Source organism: Nomascus leucogenys, chromosome 20, assembly GCF_006542625.1.
Source record: "Nomascus leucogenys isolate Asia chromosome 20, Asia_NLE_v1, whole genome shotgun sequence".
Lineage (NCBI taxonomy): Eukaryota > Metazoa > Chordata > Mammalia > Primates > Hylobatidae > Nomascus > Nomascus leucogenys.
In genome coordinates this window covers 62,436,122-62,455,921 of record NC_044400.1, presented here as the reverse complement: position 1 = coordinate 62,455,921, position 19,800 = coordinate 62,436,122, and the positions used below count along the sequence as shown (strand labels likewise).

General features: G+C 42.2%; 2 protein-coding genes across 3 annotated transcripts in view; both read left to right on the top strand.

Annotated features, from left to right (window-relative positions):
* LOC100588339 (cytosolic beta-glucosidase) overlaps positions 1-19,800 on the top strand; it is a 134,063-nt gene that overhangs the window by 79,975 nt on the left and 34,288 nt on the right. The gene's annotated exons all lie outside the window — the stretch shown is intronic.
* LOC100588017 (zinc finger protein DZIP1) lies at positions 52-4,526 on the top strand. Its single transcript, XM_003258534.3, has one exon. The coding sequence runs from the start codon at positions 812-814 to the stop codon at positions 3,407-3,409; it is 2,598 nt and encodes an 865-aa protein (XP_003258582.1). The 5' UTR covers positions 52-811; the 3' UTR covers positions 3,410-4,526.

Sequence of the window (19,800 nt, the reverse complement as noted above, 5' to 3'; positions counted from 1 at the left end):
TACATACTTTTTTAAAGCTTAAAATAATATTTTAAGATGCCATTGGTGGTCCGGAGTCTGGAAGGCCCTGGAGCGGCACCAGTCGACCGGCCTCGCCACAACTTGCCCAGACCAGACACGTTTCATCCTGCACCCTGCAAGAAGGAGCCAGCCTGCCTCTCTGCGCTTTGCTGCTCCTCGGCCTCCGCGGGCCCGGCCCGCGTCAGCAGTGACCCTGGGGTCTGGGTCCCCTGTGTCGCCCCGCCCGCCTGCAGCGCCAGGCACCCGCCCAGGAGCGCGCAGCTGGGGTGCTAGGGATATATACTTGAGCAAGAGAGACCACAGCTCTTGTTCCCGCTGATCCTGCAGCCCAGTGGATGGAGTCCAGAGTCTACAGATCTGCCAGGAAAGAAAAAAAATTCCTGATGTCTGGTCCAAGCAGGAATTCCCCAGTGGATTGGGGAATGACCGGCTTTTCCTCAGCTTATTGATCTCTGTGGTAACCACTGGAGGCCCCCAGAAGACCCATGTAAATGAGAGGCCTGAAGTCTACAAGTTGCTGCTAGAAATATTTTAGCCTCTCCAAAACCCAGAATGCAGCCCCGACCCAAGTTTGTAAGGGCTCTGGGTGCACGCTGACCGCGCGCGGACGGACGCGCCGTTTGCTCCAGGTCCGGATCTGGGCGCTGCCGTAGCAACGTCCTGGACGTCCAGACGTTAGGCCGCCCCCGCCGCGGAAGCAAGGAACCCGGCCTTCTCCCGCTCCTGAGGGCTGTGGCGGCGGCGGCCCAGGAGGCGGCCCAGGCTGGGTAGAGACCGCCCGGCTCCTCCTATGCAAGCTGAGGCAGCGGATTGGCTTTCAAGCATGCCCTTCCAGAAGCATGTCTACTACCCGCTCGCCAGCGGCCCAGAGGGGCCCGACGTCGCTGTGGCCGCCGCCGCCGCCGCGGGCGCAGCCTCCATGGCCTGTGCGCCCCCCAGCGCGGCTTCGGGGCCCCTGCCCTTCTTCCAGTTCAGACCGCGGCTGGAGAGTGTGGACTGGCGGCGGCTGAGCGCCATCGACGTGGACAAGGTGGCGGGGGCCGTGGACGTGCTGACGCTGCAGGAGAACATCATGAACATCACCTTCTGCAAGCTGGGAGACGAGAAGTGCCCACACTGCCAGTCGGGGGTGGACCCGGTGCTGCTGAAGCTCATCCGTCTGGCGCAGTTCACCATCGAGTACTTGCTGCACTCACAAGAGTTCCTCACCTCGCAGCTGCACACCCTGGAGGAGCGGCTGAGCCTGAGCCACTGCGACGGCGAGCAGAGCAAGAAGCTGCTCACCAAGCAGGCGGGGGAGATCAAGACGCTCAAGGAAGAGTGCAAACGCAGGAAGAAGATGATCTCCACCCAGCAGCTGATGATTGAGGCCAAAGCCAACCAGTGCCATTTTTGTGACAAGGCCTTTATGAACCAAGCTTTTCTACAAAGTCACATTCAACGCCGCCACGCTGAAGAAAATTCTCGTTTTGAGTATCAGAAAAATGCACAGATTGAGAAGCTCCGGAGTGAGATCGTCGTATTGAAGGAAGAGCTGCAGCTCACCAGGTCTGAGCTAGAGGCTGCACACCATGCCAGTGCGGTCAGATTCTCCAAGGAATATGAAATGCAGAAAGCAAAAGAGGAAGACTTTTTGAAGTTATTTGGTAGGTGGAAAGAAGAAGAAAAGGAGAAACTAGTTGATGAAATGGAAAAAGTCAAGGAGATGTTTATGAAGGAATTTAAAGAATTAACTTCGAAGAATTCAGCATTAGAATATCAACTGTCAGAAATCCAGAAGTCCAATATGCAGATCAAGTCCAACATAGGCACATTAAAAGATGCCCACGAGTTTAAAAAAGACCGTTCTCCATATCCCCAGGATTTCCATAATGTCATGCAGCTTCCTGATAGTCAGGAAAGCAAATGGACAGCTCGAGTTCAAGCTATTCATCAAGAACACAAGAAAGAGAAGGATCGGCTCCTGTCACATACAGAGAAACTTCCAACCTCAATGATAGATGAACTAAATGCAAGCAATGTTTTCTACAAGAAAAGGATAGAAGAGCTAGGGCAGAGACTCCAGGAGCAGAACGAGCTGATTATAACTCAGAGACAGCAGATTAAAGACTTTACCTGTAATCTATTAAACAGTGTCAGTGAACCCAAAGGAAATCCTTTAGCCTGGCAGGCTTTTGAATCTCAGCCAGCTGCTCCAGCTGTGCCTATGAATGCCCCAGCCATGCACACTTTGGAAACTAAATCAAGTCTGCCAATGGCGCATGAACAGGCATTCTCGTCGCACATACTGGAACCAATAGAAGAACTTTCAGAAGAAGAAAAAGGAAGGGAAAATGAACAGAAATTAAATAACAAAATGCATTTAAGGAAAGCTTTGAAGAGTAACTCCTCCCTCACTAAGGGACTAAGAACAATGGTGGAGCAGAACTTGATGGAGAAACTGGAAACCTTGGGGATTAATGCAGATATACATGGCATTTCAAGTGATCAATTGCATAGAGTACTAAAAAGTATGGAATCAGAAAGACATAAGCAAGAAAGAGAAATACCTAACTTTCATCAAATTCGAGAATTCCTTGAACATCAAGTCAGCTGTAAAATTGAGGAGAAAGCACTACTCTCTTCAGATAAGTGCAGTGTTTCTCAAATGGATACCCTTTCAACTAGAGAAGTACCCAAAATGATACAACTTCCTTCCAAAAACAGACAACTGATTAGACAAAAAGCTGTTTCTACTGATAGGACATCTGTTCCAAAAATTAAGAAAAATATCATGGAAGATCCTTTTCCCAGAAAGTCTTCAACTATTACGACCCCTCCTTTTAGTTCAGAGGAGGAGCAGGAGGACGACGACCTCATCCGGGCATACACATCCCCAGGCCCACTTCCTGTGCTGCCATCGCAAAGCAAGGGCAGCTTCGGGAAGAACACAGTGAAAAGTGACGCGGACGAGACCGAGGGAAGCGAAATCGAGGACACTGATGATTCTCCCAAGCCTGCAGGAGCCGCCATTAAAACACCTACTGAAAAAGTTGAAAAGATGTTTCCACATCGCAAAAATGTGAATAAACCAGTCGGTGGAACTAATGTTCCTGAGATGTTTATCAAAAAAGAAGAATTACAAGAACTAAAGTGTGCGGATGTGGAGGATGAAGACTGGGACATACCATCCCTAGAGGAAGAGATATCTTTGGGAAAAAAATCTGGGAAAGAACAGAAGGAATCTCCACCTGTGAAAAATGAACCGCATTTTGCTCATGTGCTAAATGCCTGGGGCGCATTTAATCCTAAGGGGCCAAAGGGAGAAGGACTTCAAGAAAATGAATCAAGCACATTAAAAAGCAGCTTAGTAACTGTGACTGATTGGAGCGACACTTCAGATGTCTAATTCCACATGTCAGGAGATTCTTCCAGAAGCCAGCAGTATTTCAGTATCACAGTGTTTCAGTAACTTGCCTCCATGATTCCAGTGCTTCTGCCTTACCGTGCTTCCCACAGCAACACAGAGACTGATTCAAAGAACAATGGTCTCTTTAATGGCACCTAATACAGTATTGAAAATCAGATCATCAATAGTATTTCGAAGTATATAAAGGTGTTTAAGACCTCTGCTGCTGCTTAAAAATAACATGTCATTGAAGTCATAAAAAGTTTTTTCTTCAGAACGGTACGCTAGTGTTAAGTGTATTTTTTTTTCAACTAATTTTTAAGTGAATTTTTTTTAAACTTACAGCATGTTTTGGTTTGAATTATTAAAACTTTAAAAAATATTTTTCTTATGTATGCTGTCATATCATAGGTGTTTATATTATAAAATTCTGTTAGTAGTCTTAAAATTGAATTGGTGGAACCACTAATCCCTAAAAGTTAGTCTGGTTATTTTTCATATAGAAGTAAGTTTAATCCGAGTGTGGTGGTGTTCACCTTTAATCCCAGCTACTTGGGAGGCTGAGGTGGGAGGATCGCTTGAGTACAGGAGTTCAAGACCAGCGTGGGCAATATAGCAAGACTCCACCCCTCCACACCCCAAAAAAGTAAGTTTAGAATTAGAATATAGCTAGGTCCACTGTTAAATACGTTTTCCTGAAGTACATTTGTCACATTCAGCTTTGAGCCACTGTAAGCATGTTACTATTAAATGGTTGGTTACTTTATATAGCGTATTCTTTATCTTGGATATTTTATGAATAAAGTATAGTTATTTTAAGTGCCAATTAATTTATCAGACTAAATAGAAAATATTTGAGTCATTACTGAATTCACATATGTATTTTTTTTTTTACTATTTAAAATACCCAACATGTATTATGAAATACCTCAAAAGTAATTTAGTTACATTCTTAAACAATGACATTGTTGAAAGAAAGTTCATACAAGCTGTTTTTTGCATTTTTATAACTTGGTGGTACTATATTCTGTTTCCAAGTAGCCTTTTAACTAAAAGATTTGTTCAGTTTTAGATCTCTTTTCATTTGTCAACCTTTTCAGTAAAGCCCTCCGTTACAAAAAAAAAAAAAGATGCCATTATATGAGTGACATCATATGAAGACAGCTAAATGACAATGAAGTGAAGGAGAGGGGCTCGGAGTTCTGCCTTCTCAACTATAATACTCTTATAGTTTCATGAGACACAATTCAATTTCAAAGCCAGAGTTTAGAGCTTTCTTTTCTGTTCATGCTAATCAAACACTTTGGTATTATTTTCCTGTAACTTCATTTATCTTCAGCTTCAGGAAATCAAATGGAATATCCCCATAGCTGCTTACTGCCTACATACATACTTACATGGATATATATATATATATATATATATATATATATATATATACTGGATATGCGTTATGAATTTAGCAATGATAATGAAAAGAAACAGGCTGCTTGTTGAATCCTAATTAAAACCAAAGTTGTTTTTTATGATTCCTTAAATCTAGGCCACACTTTAATTTCACAAATATATCCCAAAGAGAAGGCAAACATAAATACATTGTATGATTTTTTTCTAGAGGTGCATGATTTATGTTCTCTCTGCATACAAATATGTTCATATGCTATTGCAATGGTGACAAATTGAAGGTGTGATATTATACATTGGAATCTGGAGTAAAACAGACTGAAAATTAAAGTTTCTGTTAATGGAAAAGATATGTTTTCAGATGTCGCTGAACTTTGTAGTCAGCACTCAATATATCTCAGTATAAAAGATAGATATAAAAATTCTTCATTTCTCGGGAAAATGATTTTTTGAGCCTCATTTTAATTTTTCTTGCTGATTTTGTGATGGTGCCTTCCTTTCTTTGATATGACCTTTCCTCTTCCTCATTGACCCTTCTTTGTTCACTGTTATTCTTTTATCTGTAATGCACCATTCAGCCTGACTTGGAATAGTTTTGTATAAATAAGAGAATTGTGTTATATGCTATTCAATCTTAAGGGATAAAAATGATTTTTACTTTAGTGAAAAGAAGCAGCACCATGTTTTAAAATTAATAGGCTTTTAGAGCTGGAAGGAGCCATGGAAATCATAGAGTCCATCCTTCTTGTTTTATGGATTAAAAGTGAGCGTGCAATCATTCTGTCATAGGTAAAGGCTGCTCCATGTACTCTGGGGCTTGCTTCATATATCCTGCCTACCTTATTGCCTCAGAATAAGTTTAGCCAGAGTTAGACTAAAGTATAATAGTTAAGAGTACAAGTTTTAGGTTAAACAGGTGTGGATGCAGACTGGTCCTCTTTCAGCTCTTAGAGCTTGAATAAGCCACTTCACTCTGCCAAGCTTCAGTTTCTTATCTGTAAAACAGGGCTAAGTATATCTACCAAATTAAGTATTTATGAGAATTGAATTATGTTATGTTTGCAAAATATTTAGTTCAGTGCTTGATACTAAACAAGTGTTACCAAATAAGTGCCCAAGAAATGGCAATTTCTTTTACCGAGATTCTTTGTTGTTGTTTTTTGTTGTTGTTGTTTTGAGACAGAATCTCACTCTGTTGCCAGGTTGGAGGATAGTGACATGATCTCGGCTCACTGCAACCTCTGCTTCTTGGGTTCAAGTGATTCTCCTGCCTCAGCCTCCCGAGTAGCTAGGGCTACAGGCATGTGCCACCACGCCCAGCTAATTTTTTAAAAATATTTTTAGTAGAGAGAGGGTTTCACCATGTTGGCCAGGATGGTCTCAATCTCTTGACCTCATGATCTGCCCGACTTGGCCTCAGAAAGTGCTGGGATTACAGGCATGAGCCACCTCACCTGGCCTACTTAGATTCTTTTACTTGTCCACCTCTCTTCCTAGACTGAGATTTCTCAGAGCCACCAAGTCTTGGCAATCTCTGTATGGCCCAATGCCTTCACATGGCATCTCATTCAATGACAGCTCCAAGCTTCCAGTTACTTGAGTCCAAAATTTCGGAGTCATTTTTCTCTCTCTCCCTTTTTCTTTTTGTATACTCTCAGAAAATTAATCTGCAAACTCCTAGGTTCAAGCCACCATTGTCTTTTTCTGGATTCATGGAATTTGCTCTTAATTGGTCTCCCATTTATCCATTTTGCAGCAGCCAGAGTTATCCTCTTAAAGCATAAGTCATATCTTATAAATGTTTTGCTTAGACCTCTTCAAAGGCTATCCATCTCATGTACAGTAATAGCAAACCCTTAACTGAACAGTCCGGCACCGTCCCCTTCGTATTAAATCTCTTTGACTTCATCTTCAGTTGCTCTCTCTCACACTCCACACCAGTCATACTTGCCTTTCTGCTGTTCTTCCTGCAGTTCTTTCTCAACACTCCACCCATACAACTGCCCTGAGTGAGGAGTAGAGTCAGATTTTTAAAGAAAGATAGTTTGTGGCAGGAACAGAAAAAAAAAATACTGCATGTGCTCAGTTATAAGTGGGAGCTAAACACTGAGCACACATGGACACAAACATGTTATATTAGTCAGGGTTTTCTAGAGGGACAGAACTAATGGAATGTATGTGTATGTGTGTGTATATATACACACACATATATATATGGGTGTGTGTATATATATGAGTTTATTAAGTATTAGCTCGCACAATCACAAGGTCCCACAATAGGCCCTCTGCAGGCTGAGAAGCAAGGAGAGCCAGTCTGAGGTCCAAAACTGAAGAACTTGGAGTCCGACGTTCGAGAGCAGGAAGCATCCAGCATGGGACAAAGATGTAGGTAGGCTGGGAGTCTAGGCCAATCTCTCTTTTCCAGTTTTCTGCCTGTTTATATTCCAGCCACGCTGGTCGCTAATTATATGGTGCCCACTCAGATTGAGGGTGGGTCTGCCTCTCCCTAGTCCACTGACTCAAATGTTAATCTCCTTTAGCAACACCCTCACAGACACACCCAAGAACAATACTTTGTATCCTTCGATCCAATCAAGTTGACAGTATTAACCATCATACATGGGAACAATAGACACTGCAGACTATGAGAAGGGTGGGTGGATGGGTTGAAAAATACCTATCTGGTAGTATGCTCACGACTTGGGTGATGGGATCTGTACCCCAAACCTCAGCATCATGCAATATATCCATGTAACAAACCTGCACATATATACCCTCTATCTAAAATAAAGGTTGAAATTAAAAAAAAGAAAGGTGGGACAGGTGCCGTGGTTCATGCCTGTAATCCCAGCACTTACGGAGGCTGAAGTGGATGGATCATGTGAGGTCAAAAGTTCAAGACCAGCCTGGTCAACATGGCAAAACCCCTGTCTCTACTAAAAATACAAAAATTAGCAGAGAATTATGGCACACACCTGAAATCCCAGCTACTCGGGAGGTTGAGGCAGGAGAATCGCTTGAACTTGGGAGGTGGAGGTTGCAGTAAGCTGAGATCACACCACTACACTCCAGCCTGGCGACAGAGCAAGACTCCATCTCAAAAAAAAAAAAAAAAAAAGAATAAAAAAAAAAGATGGTTTATGCACTACAAGTACACCACAAGCCAGCTCCTGCAATTTAAATGGGTGTTTTGTAGTCTGTCTACTTGCTTTCATATGGGAGTAGAGAACACTTAAAACTAACGTGAAATTCAACAGATTAGAAACAAAAGTGCAAAACTAAAGGAAGGTGATTCTTTAGTAATTGAAGGTGGTCTAGGACATCCTACCATGCAAGGTAGTGTATCAGAAATTGGTGGGTTCTTGGTCTGACTTTTAGAATGAAGCCACGGACCCTCGTGGTGAGCATTACAGTTCTTAAAGATGGTGTGTCCAGAGTTTGTTCCTTCTGATGTTTGGACGTGTTTGGAGTTTCTTCCTACTGGTGGGTTCATGGTCTCGCTGGCTTCAGGAGTGAAGCTGCAGACCTTCACGGTGAGTACTACGGCTCTTAAGACAGCGCATCTGGAGTTGTTCATTCCTCCCAGCAGGTTCATGGCCTCTCTGGCCTCAGGAGTGAAGCTGCAGACCTTTGCGGTGTTACAGCTCATAAATGCAGTGCAGACCAAAAGAGTGAACAGCAGCAAGATTTATTGCAAAAAGTGAAAGAACAAAGCTTCCACACTGTGGAAGGGTACCCGGTTGCTGCTGCTGGCTGGAGCAGCCTGCTTTTATTCCCTTATCTGGCCCCACCCACATCCTGCTGATTGGTCCATTTTACAGAGAGCTGATTGGTCTGTTTTGACAAGGTGCTGATTGGTACATTTACAATCCCTGAGCTAGACACAGAGTGCTGATTGGTGCATTTACAATCCTTTAGCTAGACACAAAAGTTCTCCAAGTCCCCACCAGAATTGCTAGATACAGAGTGCTGATTGGTGCATCGACAAACCTGGAGCTAGACACAGAATGCTGATTGGTGCATATACAATCCTCCAGCTAGACATAAAAGTTCTCCAAGTCCCCACTTAACTCAGGAACCCAGCTGGCTTCCCCTTGTGGATGCTGTGCTGGGGCCGTGGACGGAGCTGCCTGCCAATCCCGCGCCTTGTGCCTGCTCTCCTCAGCCCTTGGGCGGTCTGATGGGACTGGGACCCGCGGAGCAGGGGGCGGTGCCCGTTAGGGAAGCTCAGGCCCCGCGAGAGTCCACAGTGGGGGCGGGGCTTCGGCATGTCAGGCTGCAGGTCCCGAGTCCTGCCAGGCGGGAGGCGGCTGAGGCCTGGCGAGAATTCCAGCGCGGTGGGGCTGGACCGGCAGTGCTGGGGCACCTGGTGCACCCTCCACAGCTGCTGGCCCAGGTGCTAAGCCCCTCACTGCCCAGGGCTGGCCGCACCGGCCGGCTGTTCCGAGTGTGGGGCCTGCCGAGCCCACGCCCACCCGGAACTCGCACTGGCCCGCAAGTGCCGTGCGCCCGTGCCTCTCTCTCCACACCTCCCCGCAAGCAGAGGGAGCCGGCTCCAGCCTCAGCCAGTCCAGAGAAGGGCTCACACAGTGCAGGGGCGGGCTGAAGGGCTCCTCAAGTGCGGCCAGAGTGGACGCGGGGGCTGAGGAGGCACCAAGAGCTAGCCAGGGCTGCTAGCACGTTGTCACCTCTCAGTAGGAACTGAGCTTCTAGTTCCATTACCCAAATAGTGAACATTATACCTGATCGGTAAGTTGTCCACCCTCTCTTCCCCTCCCCACTTTTGGAGTGCCATGTGTCTATTATTTCTATGATTATGTACATGTGTACCCATTGTTTAGCTCCCACTTCTAAGTGAGAACAAGGGTATATTTATCTTTGAAAATGCACTAAAATTTTTACACTATTTGATGGAGGGAGGATATAGACTGAGATGGACTGTTTTGAAATTTAATTCACTTAAGAATAACTGTGTGTGCAAAAACTGTTAGAAACATGACTTTTTGTGGAGTGGTGATAATTTTTATGGTCTTAGGGGACCACTGTGATGCAATGAAAAGAAACTTAGATTTAACCCAAGAATCTGAGACCAAAAAGATGTGACCATAAACAAATCGTTTGAGACCATTTTGTCATGATTTGTAAAATAGGGGCTCATTACAGCTCTTAAATTCTATACAGTGTTTTGACTTTTGGCTACTTTGAATGAAGAAATCACAGTATTTCAACCTACAAAGGACTCTTCTATGCTTCTGGTTATAGTGGAAGTTGATCCTTTGCAATGAAATTAACCTGATGACCTGCATGGCTCTGGTAGTTTGAAGGATATGAGCAAAAGGGATGATACCTAGAGGGTCCACCCAGACAGTTGGACAATGTCCTTTGGAGGACGTTATTGTGACTGGCCACAGCCATGATCCTCAGCTTTGTTTGCTCAGAAACTAAAGTTTTGTCAACATTCTTAGAGAATATCCGTTTCTCCTGAAATAGACTCATATCTAGCAACTCTCAAGACAATGATGTAGAAACCAAAATGTCAATTTATAAATTTATGATTTAAAATACAACTGTCAAGGACATAGGACATTTATGTCAGTTAGGCATATCTTTCTGGAAGACATCTATACGTGAGCAGAAGTCGAACTTAAAAAGTGGCCAGGTGATCACAGCAGGACAAAGACTAAAAGCATTGTAATCTTGTAGTCAGATGCACCCATCTCTGTTTTGTGGTTATTTCTACTTGGGGCACAGAATATTGCACTAGTTGCCCAGGGCATCCAGTCCTTGGATGTGCTGGATACATATTGACAAATCTCCCAATTTCCTGTTTGGGTGGCAGAACATTTCCTTTCTCTTGCTACATCCTGCCTTTAGGTGTAGTCGTACCTTCGTTTTGGCTCTGGTCAGCTCTGTCCTGTACTAGAAAAAAGTGCTGTTTGAGAGGATTTCTGCAGTTGTCTGCTCTCACTCATTTTTATACGGGTGATGCTTTTCTAATTCACTGGGTTCTGAGCATGCCTTTTGTTCCCCTTGCCTATGTTCCATCCACATCGTACTGCACGATTCTCTCTACTGTATGTATGTATATTTTGGCAATAACAAAAGGAATTCTCTTCAGGATCTGCATTCCCAAAGCATGAGTTATCTCCCAGCCTAAATGCTGAGGGAGGGGATGGGAAATTAGATGAAAGGGGATGAAGGGAAGTCTGAGGGGAGTGGCTACTCCCAAAGACAGATAATTTGTCTTTGCTTTGTCCTTGCTGGGCTCAAACCTTGAAGGATGGATGTTTGGTATTTGTTAACACTTGCAGTAGTCTTGGTCTCTCTTTTTGCAGACCTTGAATTTTTACCCCCTCAGGGAAAACTTGATTCTCAAGAGTAAAATGAGTTATCTATTTAGCTAATTAGCTAGAACATAGCAAAATTCTCAGGAGGATCATCCCATCTGAGGATTGCTATAATGTATGCTTGTTTTTGCAGAGTCTCTCTCTTTTCATTTTCTAGCCTGCCCATCCTATCGCTCATGCTTCACAGAGAAGGGAAAATTGTCCAGTAAGCAAAACCTCTTTTTCTTTCCTGCACTTTTCTGCCTTGCTTCTCTTGCTGTGCCTCATAACTTCTGATGCTCATGGGTGACCTAAGGCACTTGATCTTTGCATTTTCCTGCTCTACAGATTACCCACTTCAGGAGGTGCAATATGCTTACCCCACAACACTCGCCAAGACTAACATTCTCTGTACACTCTTCTTCTCAGATGCCACAATCTGCAATCAGTGAACATACCAATATCTTGAAGAGTAGAAGAGTAGCTACCAGGGGCAAGGAGATGGAGTGGAGGTTGGAGATGTTGGTGAAAGGATACAAAATTAATTGGGAGAAATAAGTTAAATCTATTGTATAACAAGATGACTTAGTTAATAAATTGTGTTCTTGGAAATTGCTGAGAGTAGATTTTAAGTGTTCTCATCATGAAAAATGAAAAGTGTGATGGAATGCGTATGTTAATCAGCTTGATTTAGCCATTCCACAATGTATACATATATCAAAATGTGTTGTATACCATAAATAGATACAGTTTTTATTCATCACTTTAAAAAAAGATAAATAGTTTACAAAACTACACTGCATGGGTTCTGCCTGATGCATTGTTTACTCAGAAAGTGGCATTTCCTTCTCTCCCCGAAAACAGCCAGAGACATAGCCTAGTGGAGTAGTTAAGAACATGAACTTAGAGTAAGACTGCCTGGGTTCAACTCCTGGTCTCCCCACTTTGGGGCTAGTAAGCAAGGGCAAGGTAATTATTAATAATACTTCTGTCCCTCAGTTTCTTCATCTGTAAAATAGAGGCAATAATAGCATTTACTCCGGGGATTAATGAGGAAGAGCAAGGACAAGAGGCAGGAGATGCTAAGAGTAGAGAGTGGAGGATTGGAGGTGAGGGGCTGGTTATACACCTTTCACCTAGTAGGGGCCTTTTGAAGATAGACTTCAAGAAGCTGAGGGTACAGACATCTGAGGAAAAGCTTCCAGAAAGAGGGAAGCACCAGAAGAAAGTCTCTGAGTTGGGATCTGGCTTGACATGGCCTAGGGACAGCAAGGGAGCCCCTGTGGCTTGAGTGGCATGGGTAAGGGGGAAGAGTATGAGTGAGCGGTGAGACGTCACCAGTGGGAGAGAGGGAACCTGGATGATGAGATTCCAGAGGACCAGGTAGACCTTTAACAACAATGGCCTCTACTTTGAAACAGGAGCTTTTGGAGGGTTTTGTGCAGAGGAGGGACAGAATCTGATGTGCGTTCTAAGTGGATCTCTGGCTGCTCCCCTGGGAAGAGATTTGGGGAGTGTGTTAGTTTGCTAGGGCTGCCGTTACAAAGTATGAAAGACTGGGTGGCTTAAACCACAGAAATTAATTTTCTCACAGTGCTGGAGGTTGGAAGTTCAAGATCAAGGTGCTGGCAGGATTGGTGTCTGGTGAATGCTCTCTCCTTGGCTTGCACAGGAAAGGCTGTATGTGGCTGCCTTCTCGCTGTGTCTTCCCGTGGCATTTCCGCTGTTCATGTGCATCCTGGTATCCCTTCTTCTTTTTGTAAGGACAGCAGATTTATTAGGTTAGAGCCTCACTCCTTTTTTTTTTTCTTTTTTTTTTAAGAAGGAGTCTCGCTCTGTCGCCCAGGCTGGAGTGCGGTGGCATGATCTCGGCTCACTGCAAGCCCCGCCTCCCAGGTTCACGCCATTCTCCTGCCTCAGCCTCTCAAGTAGCTGGAACTACAGGTGCCTGCCACCACGCCTGGCTAATTTTTTGTATTTGTAGTAGAGACAGCGTTTCACTGTGTTAGCCAGGGTGGTCTTGATCTCCTGACCTCATGATCCGCCTGCCTCAGCCTCCCAAAGTGCTGGGATTACAGGCGCGAGCCACAGCGCCTGGCCCAGAACCTCACTCTTATGACCTTATTTCACCTTAATTAACTCCTTAAAGGGCCTATTTCCCAATATAATTACATTGGGGGTTAAGGTTTCAACCATATACATTTCTAGGAGATCCAGTTTAATCTACAACAGGTAGTATGATGGTTAATTTTATGTGTCAGCTTGGCTTGGCTATGGCGCCCAGATGTCTGGTCAAATACTAGTGTAGATGTTGCTGTAAAGGTGTACTTTAGATGTGACTAACATTTAAATCAGTAGACTTTGAGTAAAGTAGGTGACCCTCCATAATGCAGTTGGGAATTGCCCAGTCAGTTGAAGGCCTTAAGAGAAAAAGACTAAGGTCTCTGAAGGCATTCTGCCTCCAGGCTGGCTTTGGATTTGGGCTGCAACATCAACATTTCCCTGCAAATTTTGAACATAATCATGTGAACTGATTTCTTAAAATAAATCTCTAATATTATATCTAGATTTTTATTAAATGACCATAACATGTAATTCCATATTAATTATAATATCACAGTGTGCATATTATATTATAGATTGGGTTATTTACATCTGTCATAGAAGGCATTTTATATTCTACAAAAGGACTGGAATCCCACATGAGAGAAACAAAATGGACAGTTTTTATAAGCATGGCATGTATAGGCTTATGTTTTGTTGTGAACTTGGTCCCTTCTGCAAGGTTTTAAAGGCACATAATATTCAGCAGACTGTGATTGTAGCTGACCGAGAACCATACACTGGGCTCATAGTAGCTTCTCAATGCATATTTCATAAATAACATAAGTGTGAGGGCCATGGCTGGTTAGAAAGGAAACTTTAGGGGCCCTCAGTATAATGAAAGCTGCCAGTGAAGCCTCTTTAGCCCATTGCATGCTCTCTCCTTGGGGCAGTGGAGAATTTGCCTCTTTTATAGTTTTAGGTCCTCAAGGTGCATCACTCATCCTCTCTCTAATGCCTGTATTCATGGTAAGTTTATTCTTCAGGAAATCGTGTTTCAAAAGCTTCATACTGTGATGGTTAATATTGAGTGTCAACTTGATTGGATTGAAGGATGCAAAGTATTGTTCCTGGGTATGTCTGTGAGGGTGTTGCCAAAGGAGATTAACATTTGAGTCCGTGGACTGGGAGAGACAGAGCCAGCCTCAATCTGAGTGGGCACCATCTAATCAGCTGCCAGCTCCGCTAGAATAAAGCAGGCAGGAGAATATGGGAAAGCAGACTTGCTGAGTCTTCCGGCATTTATCTTCCTCCCATTCTGGATGCTTCCTGCCCTTGAACTTCAAACTTCAAGTTCTTCAGCTTTCGGACTCTTGGACTTGCACCAGTGGTTTGCCAGGGCTTCTCAGGCCTTTGGCCACAGGCTGAAGGCTGCACTGTTGGCTTCCCTAATTTTGAGGTTTTGAGACTCCGACTGATCCACCACTAGTTTCCTTTCTCCTCAACTTGCAGACGGCCTATCGTGGGACTTCACCTTGTGATCGTGTGAGTCAGTTCTCCTTAACACACTCCCTTTCATATGTACATATATCTTATTAGTTCTGTTTCACTAGAGAGCCCTAATACACATACCTTAGTTATTTTGAGGAAGGAGACAGAACCCAAGATCTATTATTTTTAGTAGTGAGACTTTGGACAGGTAGCCTAACTTCTTACACTGAATTTCTTCATTTGTAAAATGGGGATGACATGGAGACAGAATGCAAATTTGTTGTTGCCATGGGCTGGATGAAGGGAAGAGTGAGCAGTTAAGAATTAACTGCTTAATGGGTATGACATTTCCTTTTGGGACAATGAAAACATTTGAGAACTAGATAGAGGTGGTGGTTGCACAGCATTGTAATTACACTAATTCACTTTAAAATGGTGAATCTTATGTCAGGTGAATTTTACCTCACTAAAAAAAAATGTAGATGATAATAGTACTCAGTTTATAGGGATATGAGACTTACGGATATTAAATACTTAGCATATGCATAATACTCAGCACATGGTAACCAATCGAAGAATGTTGTCTCCTCTTTCTCCTCCTCTTCTTCATTGCCACTGTTGTCATTGTCATAGCCATTCTGGAACCAACTTCTTTTTAAATAAAAGTGCTAACCTGTATCTATTGTCACTCAAAGAGCAATACTGGGATATAAGGCTGGAAATAAGGCTGGGACTATGTTATGCCTACCTGAGAGAGGGAGAGAATGTACGTAGTACAGCAAGGGACCACTGAAGATACTTGCATAGAAGATCAAAGGGAATCAAGCTGTGCTTTCAGCCAATTAGCCTGGCAGCCATGGGTCTAGTGGTTTGAAGTGGAAGAGGCTGAAAGAGGGGGACACAGTTAGCAGGTTACTCTCAACAGGGTCCTTAGATTTCCCTTTCTTATTTCCTCCTCAATCACCTTGGATTTGGCTGGCTACATAGCAAACGCTTAATAAATACTTGTAGATTAGTTATTTTAAACTTGTTTAATGCCTTTCTTTGAAGTACTTCCAGTTGAGATTACTTCTACAAATCACATAATACAAGATAAAATACCTTATATATCTGTCAGTTTTCTCTAAGACTGTTTTCTAAGTATTATATGTGCTTGGTTCATGGACTGGGTATTCAGTTGCTGAAAAAATAGAAATCAGTCCATTAGTCATGCCTCTGCAAATTTCACATTGTATATTCCAAGTCTGTGGTAGGTGATATTTAAAGCATTTTTTTTATTTTTTGATTTTTGTTTTGTTTTGTTTTGCTTGCTGTTGTATCACTACAACTGTATATTGCTTGTGGACATTTTGATCTCAGATCTCAAGAAAATGATGATGTTCCATTTGTTATCACTTTAAGGGAAGCACAAGAAGACCTTAAAGTGAAAAACACAGCTTAATTAGCGTGTTGGTGATTTATGTTACCCAGTGTGAAATCTCCATTAATATCAAAAGAAGGATTTTAAAAAAGGCATCTTTTGGATTTTTAAATTATTTTTGGTCTTATTCAGAATTCACAATCTTATTTCCATGTCTCTAATCTGCAAATCCCAAAATGTAACATCATTGTCTCAAAGTTATTGCATTTCACAATATCATGCAAAGGAACATAGCTGCTTATTGATTAATCATCGAGGACAAATGTCCTCTGTACCATTTTGTATGCAGGTTTATACCTTGATTTATGTAATGCAAAAGCTCTTAAACATCATAGAGTTTTAGAATTTGAAGGGACTGCTAAAATTTTCTAGTAATTCCTGTACTATATATGGTTGAGGAAATCCTAATAGAAACATTTAAAAATTTATATCAATTCATATTTTATTTAACACATTATCTACATATATTATAAATATTTGAACATCTTTGTACTAGACTGAACAGTCAACCTATAGACTGTACATATCAGATACAGCTCTTTCAGTTACAAAAACTTAGAATCTGGTTTAAGAATCACGGAAATTTATTTCCTCAAGTGACTGAAAAGTCCAAGAACAATTCTTCAAATTAGCAGGACCCAGAGGCTCCAAGGGATGTTTCTTTTCCATCTCATGGCTCAGCTTTTCTGTGGATTTTCAACTCCTAGGCTCTGTCTTTGTGGCTGTTACCTGATCCAGGCTTATATCCTTTAGGTTCAAGACCAGAGAAAAGGGAAAAACTTCCTGTCACTTCTCCAGCCAATCCTTGGCTTAGCTCTGATTAGACAATTTGAGTCAGGAGTCCATCTTTAGAGCAATCACTGTGACTTTAGTTTTAGAAAAGAGTGATAGACCTGAAAAAGGGTTTGCGTCTGTACTTGAACTCAGAGCCCATTGAAATCATGTGTACTGAGTGTGAACAGAATGGTTTTTCCAGAGAATGTGGAGTGGCTGCTGGAAGATAGGTGTAAGGTAGGCAAAACCATTGTATGCCTGTGAGACAGTCACAAGTGGATTCCAGGATGTCTTCTGGTAATAACAGAATGGGAAGGAGAAGATGTAAGGAGGAATCCTCCCCCCAAAGACTGTAAGTCTATGGATTAGCACCCCTGTTTATATTTCAACTTTTTCATGAAGATGTAACCTCAGAAAAACTAAGTGGCATGCCGATGGAATCACAGTTAAAAAAGTAGAGGTAGGTTAACACCATTCTGATTATCCTCCAATAGACAAGGACATTTCTTAGGTTATTCGCATATATGATTAAAAATAAATTGTAAATTTTTGAAAGTGATAGTTTTGCCTAATTTCAAAAATTTGGATAATCAAAAAAACACAAAAATAAAGTAAGCAAATACTCTTATTCTCTCTCTCTCTCTGTATAATGAGAACTGTTATAAAAATTGTGTTGAATTATTTTGATTTAATTCTATAAAAGGAAAACTTATGCTATTCCTATTTAATCAGAGTCTCTGATAATGTCATTTTTTTTCTTTTTTAAAATACTTTCAACTTTTATTTTAGATTTAGAGGGCACATGTGCATATTTGTTACGTGGGTGTATTGTGTGACGCTAAGGTTTGAGATATAAATGATCCTATCACCCTGGTCCCGATAGCATAGTACCTGATAGGTAGTTTTTAAGCCCTTGCTCCTCTCTCCCTTCCCTCTTCTAGTAGTCACCAACGTCTATTGTTCCCATCTTTATGTCCATAAGTACTCTGTGTTTAGCTTGCAGTTATAAATGAGAGCATGTGGTATTTGGTTTTCTGTTTCTGTGTTAATTTGCTTAGGATGATGGCCTCCAGCTACATCCAACTTGTAGCAAAGGACATAATTTCATTGTTTTTTATGGCTATGTAGCATTCATGGTTCATATGTACCCCATTTTCTTTATTCAATACACTGTTGATGAGTACCTGGGTTGATTCTGTCCCTTTACTATTGTGAGAAGTACTGTGATGAACATATGAGTTCATGTGTCTTTTTGGTAGAATGATTTATTTTCCTTAGAGTACATGCCCAGTAATGGGAATGCTGAGTTGAATGGTAGTTCTGTTTTTAGTTCTTTGTGAAACCTCCAAACTGCTTTCCACAATTGCTGGACTAATTTACATTACATTTCCACCAACAGTGTACGAGCATTCCCTTTTCCCCACAGCCTTACCAACTTCTGTTATTTTATGACTTTTTACTAATAGCCCTTATGACTGGTGTGAGAGGGTATTTCATTGTGGTTTTGATTTGCATTTCTCTGATGATTAGTGATTTGGTCTGGCTGTGTCCCTACCCAAATCTCAGCTTGAATTGTAGTTCCCATAACCCCCATGTGTCGTGGGTGCGACTCAGTGGGAGGTAATTGAATCATGGGAGCGGTTACCTGCATGCTGTTCTCGTGATAGTGAGTGAGTTCTCAGGAGATCTGATGGTTTTATAAATGGTTTTTCTTCCCCACTTCCCTCTGTACTTCTCCTTGCTGCATTCATGTGGAGAAAGATGTGTTTGCTTCCCCTTCTGCTGTGATTGTAAATTTCCTGAGACCTCCCCAGCCATGCTGAACTGTGAGTCAATTAAACCTCTTTCCTTTATAAATCACCCAGTCTTGGGTATGTCTTTATTAGTAGTGTGAGAACAGTCTAATACAATTGGTGATATTGAGCATTTTTTGTATGTTTGTTGGCCTCTTGTATGTATTCTTTTGTGGAGTGTCTGTTCATGTCCTTTGCCCACTTTCTTTTTTCTTTTTTTTTTTTTTTTTGAGACACAGTCTTGCTCTGTCACCCAGGCTGGAGTGTAGTGATGCGACCTCAGCTCACTGCAACCTCAGCCTCCTAGGTTCAACTGATTCTCCTGCCTCAGCCTCCTGAGTAGCTGGGATTACAGGCGTGTGCCACAATGCCTGGCTAATTTTTTTGTATTTTTAGTAGAGATGGGGTTTCACCATGTTAGCCAGGATGGTCTTGATCTCCTGATCACATGATCTGTCTGTGTCAGCCTCCCAAAGTGCTGGGATTACAGGCATGAGCCACCGCGCCCACCCCTTTGCCCACTTTGTAATAGGGTCATTTGTTTTTTTGCTTGTTGAGTTGTTTAGGTTTCTTACAGATTCTGGATGTTCGACCTTTGTCTGATGCATAGCTTTTGAATATTTTTCTCATTCTGTAAGTTGTCTGATTATGCTATCGAGTAAGCAGAGTTTTGCACATTGTTGTACAAAAGCCCTTTAGCTTAATTAGAGCCAATTTGTCAATTTTTGTTTTAGTTGTAATTGTTCATGAGGATTTAGTCATAAATTCTTCATCAAAGCTGATGTCCAGGATAGTATTTCCCAGAATGGTATTTCTTCTAGGATATTTATAGTTTGAAGTCTTACATTTAAACCTCTAATTCATCTTGAGTTAATTTTTGTGTATTTTGAAAGGGTAAGGGTTAAGTTTCATTCTTCTGCATATGACTGGCCAGTTATCCCAGCACCATTTACTGACTAGAGAGCCCTTTCCACTTTCTTATTTTTGTTTACTTTGTCAAAGATCAGCTGATTGTAGGTGTGCAGCTTTATTTCTGAGTTCTCTAATTTGTTCCATTGGTCTATGTATCTGTTTTTGTACTAGTGCCATGCTGTTTTTGTTACTGTAGATTACAGTTTGAAGTTGGATAATGTGATGCCT

Coding starts and splice junctions, on each gene's coding strand:
- LOC100588017 (XM_003258534.3), top strand. CDS start 812: ATGCAAGCTGAGGCAGCGGATTGGCTTTCAAGCATGCCCTTCCAGAAG.